At 36.0% G+C, this 27,986-nt stretch overlaps 1 protein-coding gene across 5 annotated transcripts in view; it reads right to left on the bottom strand.

The window, feature by feature from the left end:
* Window positions 1-9,757: 9,757 nt before the first annotated feature.
* G3BP2 (G3BP stress granule assembly factor 2) overlaps window positions 9,758-27,986 on the bottom strand; it is a 68,113-nt gene continuing 49,884 nt past the window's right edge. For 3 of the 5 annotated variants that reach the window (XM_082463827.1, XM_082463826.1, XM_082463824.1), the window contains exons 2-12: window positions 25,980-26,098; window positions 23,534-23,615; window positions 22,581-22,754; window positions 21,964-22,054; window positions 21,147-21,249; window positions 20,453-20,633; window positions 19,364-19,462; window positions 15,099-15,201; window positions 13,743-13,871; window positions 13,062-13,180; window positions 9,758-12,724 (exon numbers count right to left, since the gene is read on the bottom strand). In XM_082463827.1, the coding sequence (XP_082319953.1) occupies window positions 12,455-12,724; window positions 13,062-13,180; window positions 13,743-13,871; window positions 15,099-15,201; window positions 19,364-19,462; window positions 20,453-20,633; window positions 21,147-21,249; window positions 21,964-22,054; window positions 22,581-22,754; window positions 23,534-23,615; window positions 25,980-26,074 (1,446 nt within the window). In that variant the 5' untranslated portion in view covers window positions 26,075-26,098 and the 3' untranslated portion in view covers window positions 9,758-12,454. The remainder of the gene's footprint in view (window positions 12,725-13,061; window positions 13,181-13,742; window positions 13,872-15,098; window positions 15,202-19,363; window positions 19,463-20,452; window positions 20,634-21,146; window positions 21,250-21,963; window positions 22,055-22,580; window positions 22,755-23,533; window positions 23,616-25,979; window positions 26,099-27,986) is intronic. The other 2 variants (XM_082463828.1, XM_082463825.1) reach the window with 1 other exon arrangement.

Raw genomic sequence — 27,986 nt, 5'->3', positions numbered from 1 at the left:
GATGAATGGATAAACTGTGCTATATCCATACAATGGAATATTATTCCCCCTTAAAAAGGAACAAAGTATTCATAGATGCTACAACATGGATGAATCTTAAAAACAGTATGCTGGGATTTCCCTGGTGGTCCAGTGGTTAAGACTCCACGCTCCCAGTGCAGGGAGCCCAGGTTTGATCCCTGGTCAGGGAACTAGATCCTTCATGCTGCAACTAAGAGCCGGCATGTCGCAACTAAAGGAGCCCACATGCTACAACTAAAGATCCCACATGCCGCAACTAAGACCTGGCACAGCCAAATAAATAAATATATATATATATATTTTTTAAAGTATGCTGAGCGAAAGATGCCAGACACAAAAGATCACATATTATGTGATTCCACTTATATGAAGTGTTCAGCATAGACAAATTCATACAAACAGAAAGTAGATTAGTAGTTACCAGGGACTGAGGGGGAGATGGGAATGAGGAGTGACTACTAATGGGTATGGGGTTTCTTTTTTTGGCACACTGCATGGCTTGCAGGATCTCAGTTCCCCGACCAGGGATTGAACCCGACCCCAGCAGTGAAAGTGCCGAGTCCTAACCACTGGACCGCCAGGGAATTCCCTGGGGGTTCTTTTTAGGCTAATGAAAATGTTCTGGAATTACACAGTGAATATAGGAAGATAAGAAGTACATAGCCTGCCTAGAAATCTTTTTTCAGTAAATTTATACATTTTAGCTTAGAGTAGCCCAATTCTCTTTCTCACCTTAGCAATCATCTCTGTTAAGTAACTCTTGGCAACAATCATTCTTTACATATCTGGACATCCCCCCAAAAATGTGCTTCATTCAGTTTCTTGCCAAAAAAACAAAAAAAAAAACAAAAAAAAACACCACTTAGGTCTCATGACATACTGATTGATCATGGGTTTTTGGCACACTTCAGTTGAGTTACCAAGTGAAAGGAAGGGCCATAAAATCTTCAGACTACAAAAAAATAAGGTTCTTTATTTTCAGTATATTATTGAGCATACAGCTATGAATACATTCTGACATTCTGTTAAAAAATGGACTGACTCATTTTGAAGTTCTTGTTCTTTGATGGAAGGACATTTGCCTTAGAAGAGAGAATTCTGTTCTCAATCTAGTAATTGATTCATTGACCTCATTACTACATTTAAAAGTGATTAAGACAATCAGATTTGGGGTGTGAAGAAAAAAAAACCCTCCTACACTGTTGGTGGGGATGTAAATTTGTACAGCCACTATGGAGAACAGTACGGAGGTTCCTTAAATAACTAAAAATAGGGACTTCCCTGGTGGCGCAGTGGTTAAGAATCTGCCTGCAAATGCAGGGGACACAGGTTCAATCCCTGATCCAGGAAGATCCCACATGCTGCAGAGCAAGTAAGCCCATGCGCCACAACTACTGAGCCTGCACTCTAGAGCCCACGTGCCACAACTACTGAGCCTGTGTGCCACAACTACTGAAGCCCGTGTGCCTAGAGCCTGTGCTCCACAAGAGAGGCCCCCACTCGCCGCAACTAGAGAAAGCCCGCACGCAGCAACGAAGACCCAACGCAGCCAAAAAAAAAAAAAGCTAAAAATAGACCTACCATATGACCCTGCAATCCCACTCCTGGGCATATATCCAGAGAAAACCATAATTTGAAACAATACATGCACCCCAGTGTTCAGTGCAGCACAATTTACAATAGCCTGGACAAGGAAGCAACCTAAATGTCCACTGACAGAGGAATGGATAAAAACGTTGTGGTACATATATACAATGGAATGTTACTCAGCCATAAAAAAGAATGAAATAGGGCTTCCCTGGTGGCACAGTGGTTAAGAATCTGCCTGCCAACACGGGTTCGAGCCCTGGTCCGGGATGATCCCATATGCCGCGGAGCAACTAAGCCTGTGCGTCACAACTACTGAGCCTGTGCTCTAGAGCCCGCAAGCCACAACTACTGAGCCTGTGTGCTGTAGCTACTGAGCCCATGCACCTTAGAGTCCATGCTCTGAAACAAGAGAATCCACCCCAGTGAGAAGCTGGCGCAGTACAACATAGAGTAGCCCCTGCCCGCCGCAACTAGAGAAAGCCTGTGCACAGCAACGAAGACCCAACACAGCCAAAAATAAATAAATTGATTTAAAAAAAAAATGAAATAATGCCATTTGCAGCAACATGGATGCACCTAGAGATTGTCACACTGAGTGAAGTAAGTCAAAGACAAATATCATATGCTATTGCTTATATGTGGAACCTTAAAAAAATGGTACAAATGAACTTATTTACAAACAGAAATAGAGTCACAGATATAGAAAACAAACTCATGGTTACCAGGGGGGAAAGCAGGCAGGGGGGAGGGATAAACTGGGAGACTGGGATTGACAAATACACACTATCTATAAAATAGATAACTAATAAGGACCTACTGTATAGCACAGGGAACTCTTCTCAATACTCTGTAATGGCCTATATGGGAAAAGAATCTAAAAAAGAGTGGATATATGTATATGTATTACTGATACACTTTGCTGTACAGCAGAAGCCAACACAACATTGTAAATCAACTATACTCTAGTAAAATTTTTTTTTAAAAACATGGAATACTATGCACCTGTAAAAAAGAATGAGCAGGCACTTTGTTTACTGATATGTAATGACCTCCATGATATATGGTGAAATAATAAAAGTAATGTGCGTTTGTACAGCGGGCCACCACTTATGCCTAAAAAGAAAAAAATGTATATTTGTATTCTCTTGGATATAGAAAGATCTCTGGAAGGGTGTACAAAAAAATTAGATAAAAAATGGTTGCCTCTAGTTAGAATTTCGTGGTGGTGGATGGAGGAAGGCTTTTCACTTACAAAACTGTACCTTTTGAAGTGTATTCCATGTGAGTTTTCCCCATTAAAAAAAAAGTAAAATTTTAATGAAAAAAAAAAAAAAAGACAATTAGATTTGGAAACCTAAAGTACAATACACCACTTATTTGGTCAAGTTCAGCATACACCATATTTTATCTGTCAGTCACCAACACAGCTATATCATAACAATATAAACCTGGGAATCCATTCCTCAAATGTTAAAAATAGTATACATTCTGTCTGCACTGATAACAAGACTCTTATAAACTCTCCCTTGATGTTCCCTCTTCCTCTAGCCTCTGCTGCATTCCTGTTCGTATTCATAGCAAAACTACAGAAAAAAAGTCTGTTCATTTCCTACATCCTGTTCTCTCTTGGGCTTTCATCCTTATCACTTCACTGGAATAGCTCTTCCCAGAAGTCACTGAGACCTACACAAAGCCATCTGTGGCAGAGATTACTAGCTACTCACAGTAAACTGGTTCCTTTTTTCTCTATGTATAGCTTGCTTATTTTCTGAAATCTCCACTGCAGTTAGGGGTGATCATGCGACTGAATTCAAGCCAATGGAACATGAGATGTGTACCGTTCCCAGACCTGGCCCATGAAAATCTCCGTTCAAGATCCTCCATGTTGGGGCTTCCCTGGTGGCGCAGTGGTTGAGTCCGCCTGTCAACGCAGGGGACAAGGAGCTCTGGTCCAGGAGGATCACACGTGCTGCAGAGCAGCTAGGCCCACGCGCCACAACTGCTGAAGCCCGCGTGCCTGGAGCCCGTGCTCCGCAATGGGAGAGGCCGCCGAGGTGAGAGGCCCACGCACTGTGGTGAGGAGTGGCCCCCACTCGCCGCAGCTAGAGAGGGCCTGTGTGCAGCAACGAAGACCCAGCGCAGCCAAAAACACATACATAAAATTAAAAAAAAAAAAAAAAGATCCTCTATGTTCCTTTTCCCTCCCAGCTAGCTGTAATGGAGATGAGTATAATGTGATCTTGAAGCCACACTGTGAAGTTAGTAGAGCCTTCATTCATCTGGGTCCCTAAATGATTGAGGGGGAGCCAGACTACTGACCTCTTCGTGACCACTCCGCCTTTTGTTATATGAGGGGGGGAAACTACTGTGTTTGAGCCATTAGACATTTTGGGGTCTATTTATTTTAGCAGTTAGTCCACCCTAATTAATTCACCACCTTCTTTGACCTCTCGGCAGCGTGACACAACTTTCTATACTTTCCAAGACAAATTCTTGAAACTTAGCTTTCCATGACACCAATATTTGCCATATTTTGTCTGTTTTCTATGCATGGTTCTCCTGTTCTAGAACCCTACATGTTGGGAGTGTCGGAGGGCTCAGTCCTCAGCCTCCTCTCTTCTGTACACTCTCTGTCTAGATGATCTCCTCTAACTCAATAGCTGCAAAGACCTCTGCTGACCAATCACAGCACAGAGCTCTCCTCAGAATTCCAAAATCGTACCATACTGCCTGATATTTCTTCTTGGATATTCAATTGGCATATGAAACTTAACATGGATATAAGAGAACTGTTGATCTTCCCTCCACATTTCATTCCTGCTCCTTCTCTATCTCAGTAAGAGTACTGCCCTCCACACCAAGTTGCATAAAAATCCTAGGAGTCATCCTTGAAAATTATCTTTCCCTCACATTCAAAATCCAATTCATAATAAAGTGTTGTAGGTTGTATCCCAAATTATCTTATTAACTGACCATTTATCACCATCTTCACTGCTCCAACCCTAATCCAAGCGACCATCGACATCACCCAACAGCCCTTCCTGACTGGTTCCCTGCTAATTCAGATCACATCATTTCCTTGCTCAGATCCCTACAATCCCAGTTCGAGAGTAAAATCCAACTACAAGGCCATCCTCGATTTAGCTGTTACCTGTCTCTTGATATCAGCTGCTTACTATTGTGGCCACACTGGCGTTAATGCCCTTGAACACTCCAAGCTCCTTCCAAATACAGGGCCTCTGCATTTGTTCTATTTGGAACGCTCTTCCTCCTCAAAGCTGCCTTCTCTTCATTTCAGATCTCACATGTACCTCTTGAGGCCTTTCATTACCACCCCTGGTAGTGATTAAGGAACAGCCCCATTTCTAGTTACTATTACATTCCCTACTAGTTCTATCCCCCACTAGCCAGGTGCTACTGGAAAAGTAACTAACCCCATTGTGCCTGAATGTATCCTTCTGTAAAATAAATAGTACTCCTCACGGGATTGCTGTTGGAACTAAATGAGTTGTATTATGCCCAGGACTAATCAGGACTGAAATTACTTGTTGCTTCCCTCCCTCGAAAACTACAAGCTTCCTGAGGGTAGGCTGTATTTGCTGTATTGCCAACCAGCACCTAGGGAGGTTTCTGGCACATATTAGATGCTAATATTCACTGACTGCTATACAAGTCTTTCTCACTTCCTGTACACATACTGGTTACTTTAGTGCTGTCTTTGAAACATCACTACTCCTTTCTGATAAGTCACCATCCAACTGAAATGTCTCACATCTGTTTTCTATTCCAAGTCACTATCCTCGTCACCATACGCCAGGCAGAGCTTTGTTTTTACCTCTCCAAGCTTTAGTTCACCTCTTCAAAAACACACAATAAATAGATGAACTTAATAGGGTTATCAGATTAAGATATAACATATGTGAAATGACAAGCCCTCAAAAATTATTCCTTTTTCTCAGCTCAGACTCACAGTATTTAACAGCTATTTGATTTCTGTTCCAAGTCTGCACTCTGCCTCATTGCTTAACGCTGTATTTCCTGAATGTAGTAGTTCCTGAATTAATTTTAGGCCTGCTAGTGCTGGAGGCTGTGATTTTCCAATTTTCTGAAATAAAGCCAGGATAAAAATACGTTGCAAAGATTAAACTTTTAGTGCTTAAAACCCATTTTTCCTAAAATCACTCATCTTTTAAAGTAGATCAATTCTTATAGCTAATCCAGTATTTCAAATCATTTCGTACTAGTGTAACCATCATAAACTTTCTGAGCCTGTCTCCCTGACTGTAAAATAGATAACTACACCTTAGTTTGCCTAAATATGAAATCAGATGTAAAGCTACCAGCAGTATGATTCACAGTATATCCTCAAATATTGGAGGAACATCATTTGAGAGATAAAAATGGGTGTAAAGATAACTATTTTACTGGTTACACTATTTTAAAGTGGAAATATCTGATTTTCATTGATTTGTACATTTATGTTAACTATTCAGAACTTGAATCATTCTCAGTTCCTTTCAGACACCTAAATTCAGCTGCCAAAAAATAACCTAAATCTATTACCCTCCCTCAGATATAGTAGTCTTGAACTACCACAACAGGTTCGTTTCCATTCTTATCCTCCTACCATCTAGCCTCTACATGGCGTATCACTCCTATGCTTAATTCTCTTTAATGGCTTCATACTGCAATTAGAAAGAAATCCAAATAAACTGCTTATGTGGGTTAATTACATGATCTAGTCTAATTCACCTGTTAGCATTTTGCCCCCCTTGACCCAAATCCACCTATCCCAGCTTCTTCTCATTACCCTCTAAGTTTTTCCAATTTTCTAAGCTTTACATGTTATCTAGTCCCTCTGAGTGGAGAGCTCCTATGTTTCATGTCAACTCTAGGCATCTAAAGTTGCCACTCAGTTGCTTTGTTTTATCTTACTTTACATCGCATTTACAACTACTCTTCTCCATTGTAAAGTACCTAAGCTCAGACAGAGGGAGACCAATGGACTTGTCTTGCTCATGTATCCTCAACATCAAGAACAGTGCCTGGCACACAGAGGTGCTCAATAAACACTTGATAAACACCATTAAGTGGTCTGTCTTCATTAAAGCAATGTTTAATAGTATAAAGGAAAACACACACACACACACACACACACACACACACACATACACACACCCCAAGGTATTTATAGGGATCTACAGGCTGAATTGTGGATGTTCATTCTTTTGGATTCTCTTTACTTTCTATGATGTGCATACCATGCTCTTGTGTTGTTGTAAAATAAAATATACATAAAACTTGCCACTCTATATACTGTTTTTGAAATTAAAAGGCACAAGTCACAATTACATACCGTCCTATACAGCTTCCTCTTTTCAGGTCCATTTCACACCAAAAGCCAAGAGGTTCCAATAGCACTCCTGCCTCCCCATCATGAAACCTGGTTTTTTATCAGTAATTTGTTCCACATATCACTTTACTTTTCCAATTATGCAAGTGAACAACTTCAGATTCTTAGATACCACCTTTTTCCTCACCAAGACCTGGATGTTTTACCCCCTTTCAAATTCTTTAGGTTTCTAACATCACCACTCTAGTCCAAGCTACTACAACCATTCTACTTTCATAGCTCTTGACTGAACTCCTACAGCATCCTTTCACCTCATTTACTCATTACTTAACTCCTTCAATTAACCCAGAGACCCAACTTATTGAACTCCAGAGATTTCAAAGTAGAATTACCTTCCCGCCACTCAACAAAACCTTCAACTTCCTATTGCTCTTGGGATAAGGACCAACCTCCTTATGGTCTGCCCCCTAGCTACCTTCTTAAATATGCAAACACTCACTTTTAGACCTTTTTAACCCGAGAGCGGGGAACCTTGTTCATTTCATCTTTTATCAACAGTACCTAGAACAGCACCTGGCACTCAGAAGCTCAATAGTTAATGAATTAAATGAGCCAGTGAAAGTTAATCAGAAGAGCATGAACAGATATTCCTGCAGCCTGAAAAATGGATAGAAGGGAGACAAACAGAAAATATTAAGTAGAACAGATGAGACTCCAAACATTTCTAGGTTAAACAGGTCAGAAAAATAGAGATGTTCATTATCAGCGAACCAGGTATGCATGTCACTTAGAAAGAGAAAACACATTGTTTTGGACTTTCGAATTTTGAATTACTGAAGGACTTCAAAAGGGGACAAGGCAAAAAAGGATTAAAAAAAGAAGTGTTTGAAACACAGAATAGGGAGGCAGTAGAAATTCAACTGAGTGAAAAACAGTATCAGGTAACACTTGCTGAGTGCTCAGTACATTGTTTTAGGTGCTTTATGTATTAACTCGCTGAGCCCTCACAATCATCCACCTCATTTTACAAATGACTTAAACAGGAGCTCAGAAAATGTAACCATTGAGTGGTGGAGTTGCCATTCAAGGCCAGGCTGTCTCCAAAGCCCTTCTCTTGACCATCACACTATATGGAATCTACTGAATGGACAATACACTGAAGCTAAGGTACTTCCTGGCCTAAATGAAACCATTCAGAGAAAATCTGTGGGGAAAGAGACTGAGGACAGATGTGTGTGTGTGTGTGTGTGTGTGTTGGGGGGATAATGGTGGTTATGGGGTGATAAAGAGTACAGAAAACAGGAGCAGTTAAAAGAATATTATTAATGTCACAAAACAAAGCATTCCAAGTAGGCAATCAGCTTTATCAAAACTCTGAGGAGATCAAGGACAGGAGTAGTAATCTTTTCTGTGAATGTTTAATCCTAAACCCACATTTATAGTATTTTGTCCAGTATTTGGTAATGCTAAAAACAGACTTCATTTCCTATTATTCTGAAGTATAAGGTGTTTATATACTACATAAATAGACTGGAAGATTTCAGTCTTTGTCAAAAATACCCAGAAACTTCATTACTTAGGAACACTGACTTAATTATGCAAAATTTTTTTTACAACAATTACTCTCTATATGAACCCACTGAAATCCATCACGAAGGGAAATCTCTTTCAGGACATAATAAATAATTCATTTATCCAGTAATTTAAAATAATTTAGAATTCTGGCATTAAATTGATCAAGACTTAATAATTAGAAAGTCTTATGAACACAGAATGAAAAAAAATCAAGTCTTCATCTGTAGTTAAATATAAATGATGAGCAAGCTGTCTTAATTTAAAGGAAAAATATGAACATATATCCACTAAATTTTCATTCACTTTATACAAAGACTATATCATATAACACAGTTAAATGTAGCACCTTGTATGGGTAAAACTTTCAAATATTTTGTTGCATATAAATTTCCTGGACCAAATGATATTTTGCTCCTTCAGATCTGGTTCTGCTTGCAATATTAGTGTCGCATATACATTTTACCCCTTCTAAAATTTTTTTCCACAGCCATAAAATTAGATGTTATTATACATTATAATTAACATTGAAAGGAATTTAATATACATTTATAAAAATCTTAAGTCTTACTGCCCAGGAGTATTTAAATAATGGTGGTTCTGGCTTTTCTTCAGTACAAACCTGTGAAGACCGATTTAAGGAATCGTCATAAACAGTGTTATAAATATATCAGGAAAAATTCACTTTCTTCACCCCTTTTAACAAAGTTCTGAAATTACATATGCCTTATGACTTCATTACTCATTTAAAGTATATATTCATAACTATGACTCTTCTTTCCTTTTTAATATTCCTTTAGAGCTTGACAAATCTGTTCTAATTGCTGAATTGGGTCATGTCCTTAACTTCAGATAACCTCAGTCTTCCCATCCCCTTTCTCTTTTCCTTCTGAGATGAGGTAGCAATCCTTTGGAAAACCCAAGATTTTTATAAAAAATAAATGTTTAGTCGTCTGCTTTACATCATTCTCACCTTCCTTACCACTTATTATTCTGTTCTAACATTCTTTATCTTGTACACCAGCTATCTAACTGAACTGAGATAGGTCTCTAACAATGTTCAAGTCTTACTTAAATGATTTATTTTATATATCAAATTTCACAAATAATAGTTGGTTTTAGAATAATTCCTTATTTTTACTTAGGTTGTGTGAAATGCAATTGGGAGAAAATATTCTGGAACACAAACCTACAGATTAAATTAGGGACATAGATAAATGCTGCAGACATCAGTAGTTTATTGTTTGTTTAGTCCAAACACATTCAAAATGGAAACTCAAAGAATACTTTCCACCTGAAACAATTAAACTAGATACTACTAGCATATAATGCTTAACACATTACAGCAATAAAGATGGTAATCCATTGTCTTCTATACCTACTAAAGCCAAGATGGTAAAGCCAATTTGGTTGCAATAGTGTCATAAGGATAGAATAGAATATTACCATCCAGAAAGAAAAAAAACAAAGAACAAAAAAACAAAACAAAACAAAAAACAGCAAATAACAGTAATGGTAGATGAATACTTTTACTCTGGTTCACTGAAGGGGGACAAAATGTTAAAAGTCCACAGTACTGCAGGTGAACAATCACCATGTAAACTTCTCCATGTGATGTTTTAATGTTTTACTCATGGTATGTAAAGACTGAAGCTGAATGGCTCTTTGCTTTAATTTTCCATTACACTTAACATTTGTCATTACTTTTGGTGCCAGAAGTTTTCATGGGTGGCAGGGCAATATCTTGGATTGGAAATTATATATATATATATATATATATATATGTATATATATATAAAATGGGAAGGAGAAAGAAATGAAAGAGGGAAAATAAGCTACAAAAAACAAAACACTGACAAGAAACCACTCATTTAAAAGCAGTTTGAATAAAGGCTTCAAAACTCAAAAGTAATTTTCTGGTAAGAACTTCAAGTACTATACATCAGAAAGTGTAAAAATATTTCAAACAGGAAAAAAATCCTTAACCCCCCAAAATGGAAACTGAGAAATCTGTGTCCCCAAAATATACGCAATAGTGCAAGACTTTTCTTCGAACATGGAAGACCTCATTCAAGGGGGAAAAAAAGGGACAGATTTAATTTTACTTATATCGCCCAGTACATGAAAAACAAAATATGTGCATCATTTGCTTGTTTACTAAACAGCAAACAGTTCCATAATTCAGAACCAGTTTGCTATTATGTCAAGTGCATTTTTTGTTTGTTTTTACTAAGATAGACTGGAGAAGTCTTCCATGTTAACCAGCAGCTTTAAGTGGTCACACTTATTTACCCCACTCCTAGCCTGAAACATCCAGAAACTAGTAGGTACTAAATGCTCCAAGCATAAAATTGGATATCCTTTGTCATACTTGCGGTTTACTGGAACTTGCTATAAAGACAGACAATAATCCAGCAGCTACAAACTTTGCTCACAGAATTGTTTAGAGATTCATGTAAAAATAAAAGATGTCGTCCCAGACTTAAATTCAGAGCCACTCGGGTGCTGACATCAGTTCAAGAATTGTGCAAAATGAATGACAGTTCCCTGCCCCCCAAACAGAAAATGCAAACACTTAAGAGCTGCTGTTCTTTTCTCCGAAAATTGCAGTATCCTCACTCCAGGTTTACTTGCCATTTATGGAATCTGACTGCTTTTAAAATGTCACTAAAAATGTACATCAAGTTGATTGACTTTTCCAGCACCTCTCAAGTGATACGCTTCAACGTTCACATTCAGGCTAACAGAAAAGTCAACAAGAGACTTACTCAAATAACTGACTTCCTCCTTCCCCCTCCCTCCCAAACACACAAGACTCCCTCCCACAGAGAACACAAAGTTGTTAACTGAAGAACAAGGTAAATAATATGCTAGTCAATTTTACTGATTTTAAAGATACTGCAATTTTTATACACTTCAATGATTTTTCAACATTTTGTAGCTGTTTGGCTTTGCAGCACAGCAATTCATACACTATACTGTACAAAATTACCAGCAAGACTGGAATGATGTATTAATAGAAGGCACCATCATGCTTATTACATTACCAGAGAACAAAATACAGTAAAGACAATTTTCACTGTACACAGCTTAAAGAAAGGAAAAGGGGGAGGAGGAGTGTTTTGAGCAGCCAGCCATCCCTGTGCTGAAGAGGGGCAGGTAGAAAAATCTTAGATATGGAGCTACGAAATCTGGTCTAATATTCAAGACCATAGCATTTGAAGTTCTGATTTTTGTTATTTAGTTCATAACTAAATGATTTCCTTCTGGAATATACTTGTAGTCTTGTTAAGGTTTATGTGTACACACGCTGGTCACAGCAAGCAGGTAAAAATGCCCTCATCATTTCACAACTATGCGCTACTGGAAAAAAAGATGAAAGGTTTTTTCCCCTGTTGCCTCCTTTGCAGATGTCAATGTTAATGAGTTCAGAGTACCCATTAGTGCATTTTGATGAGTGCATAACAAGTTTCTGTTGGTTTGTATTTTTGGGGGGAGCCAAGGAAAAAGGCAAGATTCTCCAATTGCACAAATTGCACTATTTGTGTTTCCAACATTAATAAGCAGAAACAGTAACACTTAAACAAAATGTGCAGCAGAGGATTTTTTTTGACTCAAAGGACCTGAATTCAGTTGGGCATGTCCTTTTAAGTTCATTTTGTTGCAGACAGTTTAAGATATGGTCATTTCTCAGTCCTTAATTCTCCAAGTCTAGATTTATAAATTAACAATGCGAATCCTGTTGTAAAACTGGGGAAATAATGTCCACCTCAATTTAACTGATAACTAAAAGATGCTTTTCACATCAAAGAAATGATCAAAAAGGCTGTGTCACATTCCAAAGCCAAAAAAAAATTAACAAGAATGCAAACACGATGAATAATGTACCACTGCCAAGACTTTGCCAACAGTGGAGCCTCAGCGACGCTGTCCTGTGAAGCGGCCTTCCATCTGCCCGGTTCCTCTCCCGGAGCCAAGTTTCTGTGCCATGCCACCTCTTGGAGGGGGTCCTCTTCCATCCCGGTCCCGCATCATTCCACCGCCCACTATTCCACGGGGACCACCAGGACCTCGATCATTGCGCCTAATATCCCTGCGATCATCACCACCTCGAGTTTCTCGCTCTCTGGCAGCTCTTGTCTTTTTCTCTTCCACATTTAAACGTACTTCCCCTCGAAACATAATTGGCTTTACAAGGGAAGAAAAAATTTTACATGGGCAGGTTAGACAATAATAGTAATGTAGTATCATACATAAGTAAGAAAATCCAGGGAGACAAAAAAACTTTTCATAAAATTCTCAATATGCAATCTATTCCAACCTTCATTACCAGAGCAAATAATGAAATAAATTTAAAACAATCCATACTTCAGACTTTAAAACTACTAACAAATCTTTATTCTTTGCATAAATACCATTTCATTGTAAACTATTTTTAACTTTACCATTTAAAAAAGACTTTCTAAGTAATACTAAATACAACAGGAATAATAAAGTATTGAATTATGCCCTTTAAGTCACTTACTTTTGCAATTAAGATTCTCTGAACTGGTTCAGAGTCATCAAAAACCACAAAACCAAAATTTGGAAGCTTTCCCCCAACACCCTTGGTATTGATGCGAAGTTCCACAACGTTTCCAAAACCTGTGAAAATATACATTACACCAAGGGTTAAATATTTTAACAGAATATTTTGTGACTTTAATTGTTCAGGATGAAATACCTTCATCTCCTTGATCCACTTCAAAACAAAAGTTGCAAGCTGCTATACCCAGTGACAATTAAGGTACATTCACTCTTACAGGTCATTCACTTAAGATGCCAACAAAAACTAGCCTGTTTTGTTACCCTTCTGCATCTTTATTACTCCTTTCAAAAGGGAAGTTACGTACACAGTTTCAGAGAGACAATGTTATTTTCTATTTCTGACTTGAATTTGCCAAATGAATCCCATTTCCAAATCTAAGACTGATTCATCCAGCTCTTTCTTCTAACCTCTACAGAACCAGGCCAGTCAACACTCAGTACAGTCACTGAGAAACATCTGGTATAACCTTCTACTCCCTTCTGATCAAGGTGATTAGTACCTAGAGGTATACATAGTACAGAGAGGTAAATGTTTTTTAAAAAAATCCTCAATACATTATGAAAAGAGTTCTCTTCTCCTTCTGCTTCATTTTACAATAAAGCAAAATAAACTACTTACTCATGAAGAACTCTTTCAGTTCATTTTCATCAATATCATGTGGCAAGTTACCAACAAAGAGTTGATGACTATCTGGATAGCGAATTATTCTACGGTTATCAGCTTCATTCTGTTCAATATCTCCTCTGCCTGAGAAAGGGAATAGAGCAGATTAATTAAAGTCTACAATGTCATACAAAAACTAGCTCAAAGCAATGAATGTAAAAAAAAAAAAAAAAACCCTGATATTCCTGTTTTAGTTTATTTAATCAGATAGTGAGCTCCTTGAACAGAGGTGGAAGTGCCTATTATTAGTAGGTTAGTTAGAAAAAAACATGACACTGACTAGATTGCTGAAGTCCCTTCTTCTAGGTCTTCTGGTCTGATTATATGAAAGCCAAATATTAGCAGTACAAGTATTCCTCCTTAACCAAACTCCTGCCATCACCCAGAAACCAAATAGATTTCAGATAGTGAGGTATACTTGTACTAAATAATTGTTTAGTATTTTGAAATTCACAAATTAATCTTTGGCTGTATGAAATTATAGCCAAATCCATAAATTTAATAGCAATAACATCTCATTTATATAGCCTTTTATACACATAAGAGTGCTCTTTATGTATATATATAAAATCTTATTTGATCTTCCCAATGACACAAGGAACACAATGAGGCATATAAAGAAAGGCATCACACAGGAAAAATTTGTGTAGTAACTGAATGGTGTAAGAGAAGCTCATGATTTAAGGGTCTCACCCAAGATCATAAACTCAATCAGTGACAAAGCTAGGATAAACCCCAGCTCCCATGACTTCTTAATAATAGCACATCAGTTATTTTACTTTTGTGGGAAAAAATTACATTGTCTAAATTTGATGTATACTATCTCCCACCTCCTCCCAAAAGCAATCTAAACATACTTATAGAATTCAAATAGATGTTCTACATATATTAGCTAACAATGGAAACAAGTCAAAAATCATGGCAACTTACTTAATACCTAAGACAATCAAAATAAGAAGAATCAGGGTGTGCTTACTGTTTATCTGTGAAGAGATAAGAGTGCTAAGTAAGAGAGTAGGTTATTGGCAGCTCGGTTTTGAATTCTTAGAACCAGTGACAATAACCAAATAAAATGTGTCTCAAAATTCTTTTACACCTTCAAAATACATGTCTCTATGGCATGTCAACTAATCTTCCCCTAAAAGTTGTTTTGCCCAGGCTATATTTAGCAGGTTACTTAAGCCTTTAAGCAGTTTGGTACTAAAAGGATTTGCATATAAAACACATTATAATTTTTTTTTTAATTTTTTAAGTTCGGTCTTCAACTTTTCAAGTGCTAAGTGATGAAGGCCACAGAAGGGGCTGACTCACCTGGTCTTGGTCCTCTAGGAGGGAAACCAGGTCGTTCTCTAGGTCGCTGTTCACGCACACGAGGTGGCTGAGACTGAACTTCTGGTTTAGCTTCCACTCTCGGCTAAAATACAAGGGAAAAAACACATTATATAGAAACACATTCCACAGGAGAAAAACAACTAAAAAAACAAGGCATAATGGTCATTTTAAGTTCAGAATATTTTTAACGTAGTGTCCTATATATGTGAAACATAAATTTTTATAAAGATATTCTGTACCAATCTAGGACTGTAGGGTAAATTTTATTTTCTCACTCAAGGCTGTAACTCACAATAAGCTGCTTTTTATTTACAACCATATTTTTTCAATAAAGTTACATCCACATTGAGATGGCATAAAAGGTATCGCTACAAAATTCAAAAATGCAAGATGAGCCACTCCATGTAAATACATATACAAAATAAAAAGCCATCTTTATCTTAGGAAGACAAGAATATATGACACATCCTTTCTAATTATCTAGTATGCTGCCCTTCAAATTTAATAGTGCTCAGCAATATCTTCTAAACCCCATCCCATAATTTTTTTAAAAAATCAATATTTTGATAGTTCAAAATATACAATTTAGTGTACTCTAGCGTCTAAAAATACTATCTTGAAGTTAAAATGCACATAAAAAAACAAGAGAGGAACGTGTTGATAGCATCTCAAATAGTCAAAGAAGTCCTTTAGCTCCCTACTGTTCTTCCTAATGGGGGAGGTGTGCATTTATTTAAGGACTGACCCCAACCATGTTTCTTAATTAATTCTTGGGGGTGGCAGGGTAAGTAATAGTTCATTTTAAGGTACCCTCCAAAAGTTTCTGCTAACTGCTAAATTAAACACATTAATTAAAGTAACTATGCTAAAAACAAAATGACATCTGCATCTACTTTTACCTTTTCTTTAATACATTGGCATTTTCAGTATTCCCAACCTTTTCAGGCTGTGTCTATTGCCTAAATATTTATGGTCCGAGGAAGAGACAAAATAATATGCACCTGCAAAGGCTGCTGAAAGCCCTCAGCAGGAATATGAAGACTGTGTCCTCGAATCAGAAAGCTAGTGATGTCAGCCCTATCTTTATGGCTGATCATCTGTGAGTACCTCAGCCCAGGCAGTGGCTCAAACTCCTTCATAATTTGTATCAACTGGGATGTTATAATTTGCAAGGACACATTTTGATACAAAGAGATATGTTTCTTTCAAAAACAACCATTTATTATAAATAATTTCACCTACTGTAACCAAAAGGTATATTATCTCCTACCCTAGCAGTTTTTAACAGATTTGCCTGTTTCTCCCAATTGTTTTTCTTCCATATAGATCTCCCATTTCCGTCAAAATGAAGTTGTTTTCCATGTTCTAGAATTTTGCTAGTTAAAAAAAATTTTTTTAATGTTTAATTTTCCCAGGTTTTTAGTATGTATTTATTCCTACAATGACCATAATCTTAATTTATTTCTACACCAGATAAAGAATCAAGCACAGTGTCATCAAACATAGATGTTCAGTAACTATTGGTTCATTTAAAATTAAATTACATTTTTAGTTCTCTAACACAAAACATGTAGGAGAATGTTCTATGCCTGACCAGGGGACCTAAGTTACAGCCCTGAGACCACTTCTATCTGTATTTAGAATTTAAGACTACATAATAATTTGACCGAAAACTTGATGCCTGAAAAAGGTAGTTATTTAGAAATTTCAGCTAAGCAGGGCAGGGCCTAAAAGCACAACTTACTTCAGTATGAAAGTAAAACAGAATTAAAGGATATTCTCTAACAAAGTCTGATGAAGCTAGTATGTTTAATAAATTAATAAAAATAGCAAATGTACACCTTTTAATTTAAATGTCTCAGAAAAACCTCGACTCATTCAAACCAAGAAAAAGAATTCTGGCTGACTGATTCAGATTCTTTTCAAAACAGATTACTGAAACAAAAATAACTGCAAGTAACAAAACAAGAAAGTTCTTCATTATCCTTTAAGGATTTAAAATTAAAAAACACAAATTTAAGTAAGTGCCAACATCTTACAAATAATCCATACATTAATTTAGCAACCTGACTTTTAGATATTAGATGATGCCAATATAGGAAAAATAAGACCAAAAAAAAAAAAATCAAAATTTCTTTCAGTAACTGATTACTGTATGTCAACTAAGCCAGCTGTACACTTACAATTCTTCAAGCTCAATTTCATTAAAACTATTTGCTCCAAGGAGGTAAAATAACTAAGATACCACAAACTACTTTAGGGCCTTACAATTAATTGCATGCAACCAAAAAGTGTGCTCACATGACAAATTCCACAAATGAAAATCAAATAGAATATGAAATAAACATGAAACCATCAAATCAACTCAACAGCAGGTAAAACCACAACTAATATGTATTTCAACCGCACATAAGCTATTTAAATGAACTAATCGACTTCCACAAAATTTACCAAGAAATTAACTTACCTACTTCTAAATTAATGCCTACCAATACCCTGGAATTAGATTTAATTCTCTTTTTATTAATAATCTATGCTAAAAGTGTTAAGGAAATGGATACTACACCAAAGTGACAAAATAAAATTGAAGGGTTTATTAAATCAAGTGGAAAAAAATCACGAATTCATTCTAACATAGCTTAAGGAGATCAGAAAGTTCTTTTAAAGTTTAAATTATAAATGTTTAAAATTTTGTTTTAATAAGGGGGTAGGGGTAGGTTGGGAAACAGTCTCTTACAATTTTTTTTAAAAACTTAAAAAAAAAAATTTTTTCCCCCTGGACAAGAGCTTAGGATCTAATATAATGTAATTTAGACATGGCTTAGACACAGCACTCTTCTTCTTTGATGTAAACAGAGATACATTCCCCTCCAAGGGCTAAAGAAACCTATAGGCTTCCATGAGTGTCCAACTGCGTAAATTCGAAGCCCTACTATTTTATTTACATAGCTATCTGACCTTGGGTGAAGTACTCTAGCCCTTAATTTACTTATCTGTAAAACAGGAATAATAACAGTAACCATACTCATAGGGTGGTTGTGAGGATTAGATAAGAATAAATATTAAGTGCTAGTGCTTTGCACAATGCCTGGTGCCACACTAAAGGTGTAAGAGGTATAAGCTACTCTAACTTTTATCTAGCAGTGAGTTTAAAATAAATGTGGCCAACTCTCTGAAATCAAGTAACATCCAAAGGATTGCTAATGCAAATCTGATAACAAATCAAGCATTTCAAAAGAAAATCCGTAAGTCACTTATTGAGTCTTCAGATGGGTAGAAAAGCACAGTCAATACCTGGCAAATTAATTTTCTTCGTTAAGACAGAATTCTAGTTTGTGATCTGAGGTAATTACTCAATATTTCCTGAATATCTAGCTGAAAAAAAAAAAGGTATCACGAGGTCATGTATTCTATTACGTAGCAGATTATGCCTACAACACCAGAAAGGCTGTCTAATAATTACTAACTACTTTTGAAATCTCAAAGTTTCACTGTTTAGAGTATATAAAGAGGTATATAAACACAATTTTATGTGCACTAACCATTCTAAATGTAAATTTTCTAGTGGAACGAAGTTTGATTGAAAATGTAGGGGAAAGTACTGGACACCCTTTAACTGTGCCTATTAACTTTAGAATTTAGTTGATTCTACATTACACCTAATAAACTTATTAGGTAGCCAGTGTCTTATGTTCAATGTTTTTGAAAGCTCTGAAATGGGTAGGATGACAGACAAAAAGCAGAATACTAGAACGATCAGTTAAGGTGAACACTACAGTCATAAGTTGGTACAGGCTTCAATTAAACGGTATGAACCACTTACAGACTGAGAGCTTAGGCAGTGTATTTTTTAGAGTTTTTTCTATTTTTAAAAAACAATGATTCTTTATAATGTCATACTACTTTGTGCCTTTCCAAATTTCTTCCCTAAAATATTTTTGCTAAATAAAATTCTAAATTTTTAAAAAGGATATTTTTTTGGTTATTTTAAGAAGGCTTTTAAATGACAATATATATTGGTAAAACTAACTTAATCTGTATTTGACACACCCAAACCCCAAATACCACCTATGTAGATGATGAATGGAGATTTGGCATTTAAAGTGGGTGCACTGACACTTAATACAATTTTTTTTGTATATTTAATCCATAATTTCTGATTGACTCATTTTAAAAAGTATAAAAAAGATAAGCAATTGGCAATGTAACAAGGATACAATCCAATGTGTTCACAGATTGGTTACCTGTGAGACTGGTGCTTTAACATGGGGTGGAATTCCAGAGGAAGAAACAGTACCACTAGGAGGCAGGTTTTTACTGGTCACTGAAGCCCAGGAGAAAGCCTGCAGGAAATGCAACAAACCTAGACTACTAATCATGGAAAACCACCAACATTCCTATAGGGAAACTTCCAAATATATATTTTCTTTTCATTTCTAAACTATTGTTCTATATTGGAGGACTCCTAAAAGAAAGGCACACACACACATGCCAGTCTATGTGCCAGCTTTCGAAATCTCATTATGCAAGATTATTTGACTGTTTTGTCTGAACTACTAAATAAATCCACAAGCAAGTTCCTATATGCTCTAAGGAGATGAGCAAGTGGCAAACAAAACCACTAACAACTACACATGCTAGAAAAATAAGAACCTAATAGAACCAATTTCTTTCCCCTTTTGGGGGAAGATAAAGTGTTGTGACGGTGTCAAGGGGAGAGGGGAAGGATAGGAAAGAAGAAAGTACTAGCTGGAAAGTTTAACAGACATTCACAAATTGAACAAGGAACCTCCTTCTCTCACTACACAAATACACTTTAACCTTCTACTTTACAGAAAGATAAAAGGTGTTTTAGGTACGTTTAAATGATACACTATGGGTGTCACTCATGTTTCCAAGATAGTTTAATTGGTGTAGTAAGGAATTTGTTCCCATTTAAACCAGAAATAACTTGTATCACTTCTCTTAGCAATAGGCCAACTTGTTTTAAGTTGGGAAATTGCATGACTCCTGTTGCATCCGTGCGTAGAGGACTTAATACAGAATGGAAAAGCAACTCTCAGCTTTAGTACATGGACTAGAAGATACTAAACACTGCACACACACAAGGATTAATCTTAAATTTTATCCTGAGGGGTGTTTTTTAGGGGGTGAAAATACAATAAAATTTCCTCAGAATTACCAAACAAAACCCCACAGCTTCTTTCATATACATAAAAACAGCATAGCTTACTATTAAACAATTTAAATAACAGAACAAAGGTCATGCTTCATTAATGGCACCAAATAAGAAAGTGTGATGTTACAGGTCTAAAGAGTTCCTCTGCTCTAACCTTTGGTGGTTCCTGTGGCAGAGAAACAGGTTCAGCAGGAGGAGGAGAAGTAGACTTCTCCTCTAACTCTTCCAAGTTCTTCTCCTCCACTTGTGGTTTCTGCTCTTCAGTCTTTGTTTCAGATTCTGGCTCAGGTTCAGGTTCATGAGAGGATTCTTCCAATGGCTCCTCTATGCCATTACTACAATAAAATGTTTTGTTCACTTTTCAGTATGAGTGAAATGATCAATTCAAAAAAAAGAAAATTCAGCATTTCTCTAATTTGATGGGCATAACTAGTAATAAGCTGTTTTAAAGCAAAAGTCCATTAAGAACTAGAAGGCAGAGGGAATAATACTCTCAAGCAGCATTTCTTTAACCTAATTTAAAAACTGGATTACTAAAAATGTTTACTTTAATACTAACTATAAACAAACCGCATATTTAAAAAATAAAATGCTTACTCTGTGTTGTCCCAAACACAATGCATTATCAGCAAATGATCAGTTTGGGGCCAAAGCAAGTTCAATTTTTGAATTAAATACAACAATGCTTTCCATATAGAATTTACTTTGCATATACACAGTAAATTCTCAAATGCTGGTTTCATAGCTTTAGCAAAAATTTACTTTCAACAATAATTCTAGAAACAAAAACCAGCTTGCAACTACATTATAGTTTAGACCAAATTTGGCCTTGCAGACACTATTCTTACGTCACAGGATGAGCTTCATAGTAACCACTGTTAGCATTTTCTTGCACAGGTTCTGGAGATGGTTGCCTTTCTTCTTGTTCCTCTTCTACTTCATCTTCTGATTCTGGAAATACATAATATACCACATCTCGTTTTAAGAGGCTTTAATACACAATTTGATATACGTATTTTTAATGTTTAAAGAAGTCATATGATATTTCTTACAAAGGCACTTAATTGCAGTATTCCTTGTTCTCTTAAACTGAAGAGCAAGCAAGATGAATTTTGGAATTTACTCTATTTTTTAAAAAGGTCTATTAGTAAAAGGGAAGGGTAGGAAAAAAATGCTATTAAAGTCATAACTCAGTTTCCTTTGTCACATCGATTCAATGGAGGAATAATGGTAAAGAAAAGGAAACAAGCTGATGTATATCAACGCAAGATCAATTAAATAATTATGGTATAGCCAAAAAAAAAAAAAAAAAAAACAACCAGCCAACAAAGATATATTAAGTGAAAAAAAGCAAGCATTGAGCCAGTGTACTTCCACTTTTATAAAAGTACTGGTCAGTAAGGAATACAACAAATTTCTATATTAGGCACCAAACTTTTGGTTATCAATAGAGGATGAGATTGAGGGAAACTTTTTCACTTCCTATGTATGATTTTTATATAATTTCATATAATGAACTATTTCTTTTATAACAACAAGAACAAAAAGGAGAAAAGGGAGTTTGACTCAGTTACAACAGAGGCAAATTTCTTTAGTTTCACACTTTCCATGTCCTTAAAGAGCACTGATACTGACAAAACCCTTGTATCTTCAAAGTAACCTCACCTTCATCAAGTTCTGGTTCAGAATCACCAAATACTTCATCTTCATAACGAAACATATCATTGTGAACATAAAACTTATTTGGAACAGATCCCTATAGGAAAACAACATCCAAGTATTCCATAAATACCCATAAATGTGGTATTACATAAAAAGAACAAGTAAACACAATTTTTATTTTAATAATACAGAAATGATATAGACTGAATATAATTTTCCAAAGTTGAACATGCTATGATGTTAATATAAAGTAAATTACAGAAGATCACTCAAGGAATACTGAAACTCAAGAAATGGCTACTCAATATAAAAGAACCAGGACCAATTAACAAACAGAATTTTTCCATTTTGTTTAACATGTAACCTATAAAATAATAACATAAACATTATTTCTATTAATCATCTATTTACACATTAGTATCAGGATCTCATTTTTACTTCTAAATAGTCAAAGCACACACACAAAGCTCAAATAAATTAATCAACAGGTCCAATACAGATTTCTCAAAAACAGCTACATGCATACCTATACCTGTAAGAAGAAACTCTGGCCACTTCAAGCAACTAGTAACAGTAATGTGAAATCACGTAAGTAAAAATTAACTGAAATGAAAACTTACTTCAGGAGCCAGAACAAAGGTTTGCATAAACTTCCTCTCTGGCTGTCCACTATTAGACAGCAAACCCATGACCTGGACCACTACTCCATCACTCAAGGTTGCATGAGCATCCACATGACGAATTTTAGTATGACATTCGCTGAAGTTCAGAGATAATACTTTGTGGTGTATATCCTTTATTAGGAGAAGAAGGTGGGGTGGAAATACAAACTCATGATACTGCATTACCTATTCAATACTACAGACTTTGATTTCCTCGCAACTCTAGAATATTAACTACTTAATCTCTCTGCCTCATTTGAATTCATTCCACCATGCTATGCATTACTGACAGACTAATGTTCCTAGAACCACTAGTTTCAACATGTCACCTCTCTACACGAGAAATCACAATGGCTGTCTCATATTATAGGCTTTGTGCAGCTTTCTCCCACTGTTCCGTATTAAGTATGTCATTCACGTAAACTGTGTTGACTACTCCTTAACCTCGCAGCTAACTTTACTGCTTGTCTGCTGATGCCATTTCTCCTACTTTCAATTTCCTCTTGTTTGGTAAGGCCAAATCTTATCATTCAGAGTCTACTGGAAGTCCCACATCCTCTACAAAGTCATAAGGAGTATATACTCCTATGCACTCCTGTAACATAAAGTTTAGCCCACATTTCTATAAATGTTATACACTGTCTCAACTATTTCATGTATAAAACACACCAAGGATATTAAAATGTTCCATTTTCTCTTTTGTATCCATGCCAGTGTAATACCCGTGCTTCGTACAAAATTGATGTTTGTAAGAACTCAAAGCACATTCGATGATTACCGTAACATAATTCTAGTATAGCTGATTTCATTCAAGAAGAAATCCATGGGCACAAGAAGCTCTTTTCCAAATCTCTATCTTACCTCAAAAAAAACCTAAAGTAATCTAAAATGCATATGAAATTGATACTTACATTTTGGCCATAAACTGCCTCCTGGGGCTTTCCACTAGCATCTACTCCACCATGAACATAAGAAGAATTCCTGCCATAAAACCTGTAAAACCATTGATAATGATTGACATTCAGTTGTGAAGAGAAGTGTAAGAGGCAGTAGAGTTCTGGTGTCAAACAGACCTAGTTTCCAGGTCTGGCTCTGTCACTCATTAGCTATGTAATCTTGAGACTTACAGTCCTCAAAGTTCAGTTTCCTTGGTTATAAAACGGAACAAGAGTAACTTCTCCACAGAGTTGTTCTAAGGATTAAATGAGTAATGACACAGAATTCTTAGTGTGCCTGGCACACTAAATATACACTCAGTCATTAGTTATTCTCATCTAATTCTTACCATATCTATATTTTGTTAAGTAGAAAAATGAGATATTCAAAATATATTCTAAACACTGATGCTGTAGTTAATTTACCCATTTTTTTCCCCATCAGATACAAAAACTATACAAAAATTATCTAAATTTGTTTGGGAATCAGATACCGTTTAACATTCATTCTACTGAGAGTTCCAAATGATTACTAATTCCAAAGGCTTAGGTTAAAAGTTTAGATATAAATTAATTGAAATAATTCAGAGACTAAGTTAAAAAAAAATTACATTATTTTGGCATCTAATTTCTCAATTATATTTTTATACTGCTCTTAAGTACATGATAAATTAGTGTTTCTCTGGTATTACCTAAAGCAATTAGAATTAATATCTTCCTAAATTAAGGTTATCAACATGCAAAGTTAATTTTTTCGTAAAGAGAACTCAGCTCCTATTGTAACAAAACATGTAAGACTTCCTCCATGCCAAGCAATGTTCTCAGTGCACTGTATACATATTGATTCATTTTACTCTCCTAACAACCTCAGGATTAAGTGCTATTATCTAAATGAACAAACTGAACTTCAGAAGAGGTTAAATTAACTCCTCAAAGGTCACACACCTATCAAGTCGGGGCAGCTGGCTCCAGAGTCCATGCTTTTAACCATTACCTATATTTTTAAGTTTATACTATTTTCTCTCATGTACTACTGGCAAGCATGTAAACAGCTATCATTCTTCTGGAGGACAATTTGGCTGTAAGTGTGTATAAGAAAAGCCTTAGAGATAATCATACCTTTGACTTAACAATTCTACTTCTAGGAACTTAACCTAAGAACATAACTAGAAAGGTGCACAAAAATGCATGTGTAAGGATATTCATTAGTGTTAATAAGTGAAAAATTAAAAACAAACTAAACGTTCAGTAACAGGGAAATCTGTTACATAAGCTAAGTATAAAACAGAAGTTTGTGCTGTTATTTGAAATGATGGTAGAGAGCCTTGTTTTTCCCTGTTTAAAAAAAAAAGCTAAAAATGCTAATGCCTACATTGTGAAGACTAAATTTCAGATAATTAAAGGCCTTATTAACTCCATTCTCCCTCAAACTCACATACCCTGTCAATAAGAATGTTTATTTTTATAATAGAAAATGTACAGGTATTCCTTTTGATTGGGGGGATGGGGACGGGAGGAGGTGGTAGTTATATAAAAAAGTCCCCTGGGATAACATAGGGAATATTACACACAGGTTTAACAATGGAGGGGCATAATGCAAAGTAAAACTTTAGAATGCCCAGCATGATTATAAAGAGAACCTATAGATAACAGAATAAGTCCTTTTAACAGTCTTTCCCACATGAAGTGACAATGGTATATTTATCCTTAACTCACTTGGCTAGTGTGTTCTACAACAAATGCTTGCAGAGCCTAATCCTTACAAAGGTCTCACTTATCTTCCACCTGCTAAAATAAACCAGGTAGAACAAAAATTACAAATACTACTCATAATATAAATCAATTTTATTTCAATCTCTGGGAAAAAAGAACCTTACAGATGTCCAACTCTTGCCAAAATAGTAAACAAGGCTACTGTTGCTGTTTTACCAAGGAATACTATCTTGTGGATCAATCAGAAGGAATTTTCACAAGTATGATCAGTTAACTGATTCATTTCCTAACATTGCTACAGACAACTCAAAAACAAAAACAAAAAAAACCCAAAAAACCCAAAAAACAAACTTAAGCCTGTGATTTCAACAAAGACTAGAACCCATTAGTTGGTCAAGTCTGTGGTTTTTATTAAAAAAAAATGAAATATAAAATACCAAGAGTATGTAATTGTGTATATGTGTGTGATGTGTACAGATGTGAATGTGTTATATAATGGGATATAATGTGAGGTGTTTTTCTTACTGTAGATTTGAGTCAAAAATACTTGAAGAAGACTGGTTTTAAGCCATCAGACTGTTAAAATACTGAGCGTGCTTTGCAAAGGTACTGTCAGGACATGAGAAGACAGGAAAGACAAAATTTATATGTAGTCATATTCAAGAAAATAAAACCAAATAAAAATATAAAATATGCAATTAAAATTTACCTGTGTAAATATTCTGGAGCTTTATTCAGCAAAGTATAATATTGCCTCACAAACTCCCGCCCTACAAGCAGCGGACTGGGCTTCTCCATAACCATTTCTTTGCTGCACAATGTCAAATGCTAAGGGAACAAACATAAGAATAATAACTATTAAAAGTCATCTTTGTTAAATTCCATTAAGTAAATCTTCTTAGCCATTCAAATGAAAATAAAGAAAATATCATTTATTAAAAACTGACTACAACAGCAAAATAATAAATTCCAAACAACTACTACTGATAATCTCCAACATCTGCCATCTCCCCTTTGTCTCTATTTCTTGATCTCCCTATCCTTCAATACAGGGGGAAGTAGCATAGTTCTCTTTCTAATTCTGAAGAGTCCACTGCTGTCTCAGACTAGGGGCACCATAATAAAGTCTTCCCACTCATAGTATCTTTTTCCTTTGGGGACCATTATCTCTTACATTCTTGGATTCAAACAGTTTATTTTTGAAAACTAGGCAGAGGGCAAAAATCAGGACTTGGTGATTACATTTATCATAGACAGTACTGATTCTTCTCTTCTTTGTACTCTCTCCTTTTAGGGATTAATTTCACTGTTTTCAAAATGATAATGATTATGATTAAAAAACAGCAATAACCTCAACACTCAGATAATGGTTTTTTACATTTGGTGGATGTCTTTCCAACCTTTCTTGCTATTAATTACCTAACTACATGCCAGGAACTGTTTACAGTAAATGGGATAACCTAGTGAACAAGACTCTAGCCCTCAGGAGTATATAGTCTGTCATGGAATATAGACAAGCAAACAGGGAACAGAATAGGTTAGGTGCTATGATAAAATATCTCTAAGCCCAAAATCTCAAAGATAAGGTCAAGGAAAGCAAGTACAAAATAAAAATAGAAACACCACCTTTCATCATTTAAAGTAAGTGATTTATATGTTTATAGCCCCCCAAATAGTAAAAATTGTAACATTAGGAATTAGAGAAAAGGGAAGGGAAAAAAAGAGAAAATTTGAATATTACTTGTTTAAATACATATATATACACTATATACGTGTGTGTATCTACTGGGTAAATCAGGATGCAGTTAAAATTCCTGTTAACAAATAAATTTCAACGTAGGTTTCTTTTTCTTTTTCGCAGCACCACGTGGCTTGCAGGATCTTAGTTCCCTGACCAGAGATCGAACCCACAGCCTAGGCAGTGAAAGCGTGGAGTCCTAACCACTGGAGTGCCAGGGAATTCCCTCATAGTAGGTTTCCTTTAAACAAAAAATTTCACAAAGATAGTCCACCATAATCATTACAATTGTGATGCTGTTTTTAATAAAAATCAGATACCAGCCATAATGGAGCCTACAGACAAAACTCTACAATTCTAGTGACTCCCAACTCAACTTTTACATAATGCTCTATTAGGTTCCCCGTTTCTCCTTTTTCAACTGTCTTGCAACTCTCAATCGATATTAAAAAAAATCTGTTTACATTTTTATATAATTCCTAACTCCTTTCAAAAATAATTAACTGCTTCCAGTGGCAGGGTCTGGGGAAGGCACAGTGGCAAGAAGTCCTTGAAGCAGCCCAAGGAGATGGAAGAGGACGATAAGGCTTTCAAGCAGTAACAAAAAAAGGAGCAGAAGAAGCTGGAGCTAGAAGTGAAGGCCGTGGGGAAGGGTCCCCTGGCCACAGGTGGAATTAGGAACTCTGGCAAAAACTAAGCTGTTCTTATGCCTCAGGTGATGGTGATCCTTACTTCCATTGCTAAACACCTGAATTCTCTTCCATAACATCTGTTGCCACCTCTAGCTAGAATGAAGGGTTGGCGTGGAGCCTGTGGCACAGTTTTGTTCTTAAATGTTCATACAGTGGCTCATCTCTTCAGTTCATCCTTAGCCATTTCTACCTTAGCTGTGAGGTCAAAGTAAACCCATCCCAGAATCCTGCCAGTCTGCTCTTCAACCTTTGTTCTACCTTATATTCTGTACCACCTACAATCAAA

The sequence above is a fragment of the Balaenoptera physalus genome (assembly GCF_965194825.1).
Source record: "Balaenoptera physalus genome assembly, chromosome: 5".
NCBI classification, from domain to species: Eukaryota; Metazoa; Chordata; class Mammalia; order Artiodactyla; family Balaenopteridae; genus Balaenoptera; species Balaenoptera physalus.
This window is presented reverse-complemented; position numbering and strand designations above follow the sequence as displayed.